This window comes from Lolium perenne, chromosome 4 (genome assembly GCF_019359855.2).
Source record: "Lolium perenne isolate Kyuss_39 chromosome 4, Kyuss_2.0, whole genome shotgun sequence".
NCBI classification, from domain to species: domain Eukaryota; kingdom Viridiplantae; phylum Streptophyta; class Magnoliopsida; order Poales; family Poaceae; genus Lolium; species Lolium perenne.
The window spans coordinates 130013867-130020640 of NC_067247.2; the positions used below are offsets into that span (position 1 = coordinate 130013867).

General features: G+C 52.3%; 1 protein-coding gene across 1 annotated transcript; it reads right to left on the reverse strand.

Moving 5' to 3' along the window:
- Positions 1-3421: 3421 nt before the first annotated feature.
- Positions 3422-5388, reverse strand: LOC127293892 (adenine/guanine permease AZG2). The gene has a single exon (XM_051323600.1). The coding sequence runs from the start codon at positions 5289-5291 to the stop codon at positions 3687-3689; it is 1605 nt and encodes a 534-aa protein (XP_051179560.1). The 5' UTR covers positions 5292-5388; the 3' UTR covers positions 3422-3686.
- Between the last annotated feature and the right edge of the window lie 1386 nt (positions 5389-6774).

Below are 6774 nucleotides of genomic sequence, written 5' to 3' on the forward strand. Positions count from 1 at the left end.
TTCAGAAATCCTAGTAAGGAAATATTCTCGGAATTGGACGAAATCAACGCCCAGGATCTTATTTTTCCACGAAGCTTCCAAAAGACCGAAAGGAAAACGAAGTGGGGCGACGAGGCGACGCCACAGTAGGGCGGCGTGGCCAAGGCTTGGGCCGCGCGGCCCTAGCGTGTGGGCCCCTCGTGGCGCCCCCTGACCTACCCTTCCGCCTACATAAGCCTTCGTCGATAATAACTCCAGTACCGGGAGCCATGATACGGAAAACCTTCCAGAGACGCCGCCGCCGCCAATCCCATCTCGGGGGATTCAGGAGATCACCTCCGGCACCCTGCCGGAGAGGGGAATCATCTCCCGGAGGACTCTTCATCGCCATGATCGCCTCCGGAGTGATGTGTGAGTAGTTCACCCCTGGACTATGGGTCCATAGCAGTAGCTAGATGGTCGTCTTCTCCTAATTGTGCTATCATTGTCGGATCTTGTGAGCTGCCTAACATGATCAAGATCATCTATTTGTAATGCTACATGTTGCGTTTGTTGGGATCCGATGAATATTGAATGCTATGTTATGTTGATTATCAATCTATCATCTATGTGTTGTTTATGATCTTGCATGCTCTCCGTTGCTAGTAGAGGCTCTGGCCAAGTCGTTACTTGTAACTCCAAGAGGGAGTATTTATGCTCGATAGTGGGTTCATGCCTCCATTAAATCTGGGATGTGATGAAAGTTCTAAGGTTGTGGATGTGCTGTTGCCACTAGGGATAAAACATCAATGCTATGTCTAAGGATGTATTTGTTGATTACATTACGCACCATACTTAATGCAATTGTCTGTTGTTTGCAACTTAATACCGGAAGGGGTTCGGATGATAACCTGAAGGTGGACTTTTTAGGCATAGATGCATGCTGGATAGCGGTCTATGTACTTTGTCGTAATGCCCAATTAAATCTCACACTACTCATCATAACATGTATGTGCATTGTCATGCCATCTTTATTTGTCAATTGCCCAACTGTAATTTGTTCACCCAACATGCTATTTCTTATCGGAGAGACACCACTAGTGAACTGTGGACCCCGGTCCATTCTTTACATCGAATACAATCTACTGCAATACTTGTTCTTACTGTTCTCTGCAAACATCATCATCCACACTATACATCTAATCCTTTGTTACAGCAAGCCGGTGAGATTGACAAACTCACTGTCACGTTGCGACAAAGTAATTTGGTTGTGTTGTGCAGGTTCCACGTTGGCGCCGGAATCCCTGGTGTTGCGCCGCACTACACTCCGCCGCCATCAACCTTCAACGTGCTTCTTGGCTCCTACTGGTTCGATAAACCTTGGTTTCTTACTGAGGGAAAACTTGCCGCTGTACGCATCACACCTTCCTCTTGGGGTTCCCAACGGACGCGTGCTGTACGCGTATCAGGGGTGTATCGTAGTACTTTCGATAAATAAGAGTGTCGAACCCAACGAGGAGCAAAAGGTGTTGACAAGCAGTTTCGATGAAAGATTCACTGTAAATGCTCACAGACAAGTATTCAGGGGGTTTTGATATAGCAGATAAATAAAATACAAGTAAGTAAAATGCGAGAGTAATAATTGCAGCGAGTGGCCCAATCCTTTTTAGCACAAAGGATAAGCCGGTTTGTTTACTTATGATGACCAAACGTTCTTGAGGACACACGGGAAGTTAGTCTAGTGCTTTCGCTTCATATAGTTGATTAATCTTCATTGTTTTGATAAGTGTTGTGTGGGTGAACCTATGCTAATGCACCGCCCTTCCTAGGACTAATACATACTTTTGATTAAACCCCTTGCAAGCATCCGCAAATACAAGAAAGTAATTAAGATAAATCTAACCACAGCCTTAAACTCCGAGATCATGCAATCCCTCCTGCATCGATATACAAACGGGGGTTCAGGTTGCTGTCACTCCGGCAACCCCACAATTAGCAAACGAATACAAGATGCATTCCCCTAGGCCCATAAAGGTGAAGTATCATGTAGTCGACGTTCACATGACACCACTAGAAGAATAACACCACAACTTAAATATCAAACATTAAATATTACTCAACATAGTTCACTACTAACATTTAGACTTCACCCATGTCCTCAAGAACTAAACGAACTACTCACGAGACATCATATGGAACATGATCAGAGGTGATATGATGATAAATAACAATCTAAACATAAACCTTGGTTCAATGGTTTCACTCAATAGCATCAATAACAAAGAGTAATCAACACCGGGAGAGTTTCCCCTATGAAATAATCAAGATTCAACCCTAGATGTTACAGTGGAGACGAGGTGCAGCGGTGAAGATGACGGTGACGGTGGTGGAGATGATGGTGATGATGACCCCAATGAAGTCCAGCTCGATGACGGTGACGGTTTCCCCCTCCGGGAGGGAATTTCCCCAGCGGATTTCAGCCTGCCGGAGAGCTCTTTTCTCTCTGGTGTTTTCCGCCCCGCAGATGCGGCTGTGTCTATTCGCGATGATCCCGCGTACCTTAGGTTTTCGGGTAGATGAAGTACGCGAAAGAGAGACGGCCGTGGGGGGCTGTGGGCCCCCTCCCCACAAGGCGGCGTGGCCAGGGTGGAGCCCGCCCCGTCCTATGGGGGGCCATGGCGGCTTTCCTCGGCCCCTCCTTTTGGCTGGCTCCTTCCTTTGGAGACATAAGACTTTCGGTGTATTTTCCGTCAATTGTTGATCTTCAGAAATATTGCATCCTGACGGTGCTTTTTCCAGCAGAATCCTGACTCCGGTGAGTAATTCTCCAATAATCATGAAACATGCAAAATAGGTGAAATAACATAAGTATCATCTCTAAATATGAAATATATCAATGAATAACAGTAAATTATGATATAAAATAGTGGTGCAAAATGGACGTATCACTCGCCTCGTTGTCTTTGGCTCCGGAAGCGAACCGTCGCTTCGGGGCCATGGCGGCGGTTTCGCTGTGGGAGTGGAGTGGGGACTGGAGTGGAGGGCCAGATCCCCTCCAATCCCCATTTAATAGCCTCCCGGGTCACCGACAGGTGGGCCCAAGGGAGACGAGGCGACCAGCGCCCGGACGCGAGCGGACGGCGCGTGCCATCCGCGGCCACGCAAACCTAGCCCAGATTTGGGCCGGGTTTGCGTCGTTCCGGACGCCGCGGCCGTCCGCTTTTGCGGTGCGGCCCCGCGTTGGGCCGGAATTTTGTCCGGCTTGACCCTTCCGGACGCGCGGGTGCGGGGTCGCCCCGTTGGAGATGCCCTTAGAGGGCACACCCCAAGAGCGCAAAATAGATGTAGTCTACCAAACACACCTCAAGTTTTTTTTCAGGCCATCATGCTTCCACTAGTGATAACTTTGACCCTCGAAAAATACCTGTAGTACAACTTATCAGCTTTACATTGTCCAAATTCGTCAGGAAATAAACATGCGAGCGGAATCATTGGGACATTGGCATGATGGTCAAAGTACAGACATCCCCTTGTACATCAAGAATCTCGTCTTTCCCAGTTCCCACTACCTTTCTCCAAGCACAGATCGAGCTTAAACAGTTCCTCCTACTAGTCCTAAATCCCATGTCGATCATTCACAGCTGCTCTCTGGGTCCAAACTAACACATAACAATAACTAGGGAAAATAAGAAGAAATACAACAGCTACAGGCTACTATGACCATGACGTCACACGTCTTGCGCCGGGCCGACCTCGGCCGTGGCAGCGGCGACCTGGTTCCGGCGGTCGTCGAGCGCCTTCCCCACCCTGCCGCAGGCGTGGCTGGCCCAGTCGTACCAGTGCAGCGCGACGTAGACGCCGAGGCCGGCGATGATGCCGTTGGCGATGGAGAAGGTGAGCGGCATGAGCGCCATGGTGACGAACGACGGGATGGCCTCCTTCATGTCGCCCCACTCGATGTCCTTGGCCACGCGCATCATCATGGCGCCCACCAGCACCAGCGACGGCCCGACGGCCCACGGCGGCACGCTCATCAGCAGCGGCGAGAAGAAGAGCGACGCCAGGAAGCACGCCGACACGGTGATCGCGGTCAACCCGGTCCTGCCGCCCTCCCTGATCCCCGCCGTCGACTCGATGTAGGTCGTCACCGTGGTGCTCCCTAGCGCGGCGCTCAGCACCGTGGACCCGGCGTCGACGAGGAAAGCCCGGTACTCGCCCTCGAACCCGCCGGCGCCGTCGGTGAACCCGCCGTACTCCGCCATGGAGTACATTGTGCTCGTGGTGTCGAGCACGTCCACGTACAGGAGCGTGAGCATGGCGATCCACACGTTTCCGTGGCGGAAGCCGCCGAAGCTGAGCTGCCCGGCCGTGCTCTCGATGGTGTGGAAGTCGACAATCTTCTTGAAGTAGGAGAAGCCGGCATTCCCCGCCGGCGTGTCCGGGAAGACCGTGACGCTGGTGCCTCTGATCCAGGACACGGCCGTGACGAAGACGATGCCGTATATCATGCCGCCCTTGACGTCCCTGGCGAGGCAGGTGGCGGTGAGGAGGAACCCCGCGGCGCCGAGCCAGAAGGTGGGGCTGTGCAGGGTGCCGCCGAGGCAGGCGCCGGTGACGGGGTCGGTCTCGGAGCAGGCGGTGAGGGTGACGAGCGTGGTCGGGCTGGCGCCGACGAGGCCCAGGCCCTGGTTCGCCTGGAGGCCGGTGAAGGCCAGGAAGAGCCCGATACCGACGGCCGAGGCGAGGCGGATGTTGCGCGGGATCAGCCGCGCCAGCTTCGACCGGAGGCCGACGGCGGAGAGGGCGAAGAAGACGATGCCCTCGAGCATGACCCCCGCGAGCGCCGTGCGGTAGGGGATGGACCCGGACCCGTGGAAGCCCACCATGTTGTACGCAAAGTAGGCGTTGGCGCCCATCCCGGGGGCCAGCGCCAGCGGGAGGTTGGCGAGCGCGCCCATGGCGAAGGAGGCGGCCATGGCGGCCACGGCCGTCGCGACGACCAGGTCGCTCTTGGTGCGCGCCAGGCACTGCTGGTACCCCGGGTTAGACGTCCCCACCATGCACTCCGGCCCAGGAGCTACCGTGGAGTTGCCCGGCACCGGAGTGCAGTCGTGCACGGTGCACGGCCCGCCGGAGTCCGTGAGGATGGCGGCGTTGACGGAGATGATGTAGGCCATGGTGAGGAAGGTGGCGGCGCCGGCGCGCAGCTCCTTGGTGAAAGAGCTCTTGCGCGCGTCGAGCTTGAAGTACCTCCCCACGCGGCTCGCCGCCACGGAGCGGTTCACGGCGGCCTCCGCCTCGGAGAGCTTGTGCCACGGCGCCGTTCCTGTCATCGTCGATCGCTCGCGCGCTTTCCCCTCTCTTGGTTCTCTCGTGATTATTACTAGGATCGAGGCCGGCGACTTGTGAGTTGCGATAATGGCGGGTCGTCGAGCAAGATGGAGCCTGGGTCTTATAGGAGTAGGAGAGATCGTCGGAGGCGGCTCCACGCAGAGCGTCTTTTCGCTGGCGGGAACCGTGACCCACACTGAATTTCATGGGGCCAAAGTTCTCAGTTATCTATTCAGGTAGAAACTGGTCGTAATTCGTGACGCATACGGAGGAGTTAGTATATAGCTGCACATTTTGAGGAACACTATAGTTTGTACTTTGTGCTAAAGCTACGTTAGCAGTTTGTAAACCACAACGGCGGTTGCAGCCGTTTCTATTTTATAAGCTGTAAAGCAGAATGACACGTCACACGTAGTACGTAGTATATCAGTGCTTAGTTATGTAGACTTCTAACACACCCCACATGCATGTAGTACCCGGCCGCTAGCTTCATCACAAGTACTAATGATGATCCAATTTCTTAATCAAAGTCTGGCTTCCCACAACAAAAGTTAAAGTTTGGCTAAGCAAGCAGGCCACGAGATACTTTGTGCTAGTATATTCCAACGCTCTATTGTTAACGCAAGTTGCGTACGGTAGCGGTAGGTACTACGTGGCCTGAGGTATGCTTGTTTATAGCGCAACACAAGTATGTAGTACGTTGAAACCCCAACTTGAGCTAGGCGTACTAAAAAAAATTGATAAAAAAAGTCCACCGATTTATTGACATTCATTCATTGTACTAAAAAGAACCTAAAAATAAATTAAAATTAAAATTTTGTCTCTAGATCACATGGCGACGACTAAAGATACTAGAGCGAGCCGGAAGTCGTGTCTCCTTCCTCGCCCCTCCATCACCGAAGATGGGCAAAATCTGTGGTAGGAAAGCTTGTTGGAGTACACAATCAACAAATTGTCGTGCTAATGCCCCAAAGGACCAATGTGGCAGAGTAGCAAACATCGTCAAAGGTGAGATTCATAGATCGGAAAAGTTAGACCTAAAACCACACCAACGAATAAGAAGAAAAGAAAGGATCCAGAAGACCCGTGGACGCACAACCTCACGGTTACTCCAACAACGCTATACGCACCAACGAATCAAGGATAGAGCTGAGAGAACCTTATTTAGACTTGAGGATGTAGCCGCTACCTCGCCATCTCGAAGAAGACACTGAAAATAAACTAAAGAAAGAACAAGAATCCCTCCGACCGGTGAAGTCAATGGTCTGCCACATCAAAACCCTAAGGCTTTCGATACTTGGTTCCACCTTAAGATTCGGTCCAGCCCATATGCAAGCTATAGAAAAGGGGGAAATGACTACCCCATGTAAGGTTAGCCCCATCCTAAAGAATGGGTTGGATCCGCCACTTGAGAAAACGAAACCCTAGACGGGTTTACTTCATGGTCGCCTCTCTGTCTCACACACCGGTTCGGTCGCCACAAAC

Bases quoted from the DNA above. Each gene is read 5' to 3' on its own strand.
- LOC127293892 (XM_051323600.1), bottom strand. From the start codon at position 5,291: ATGACAGGAACGGCGCCGTGGCACAAGCTCTCCGAGGCGGAGGCCGCC.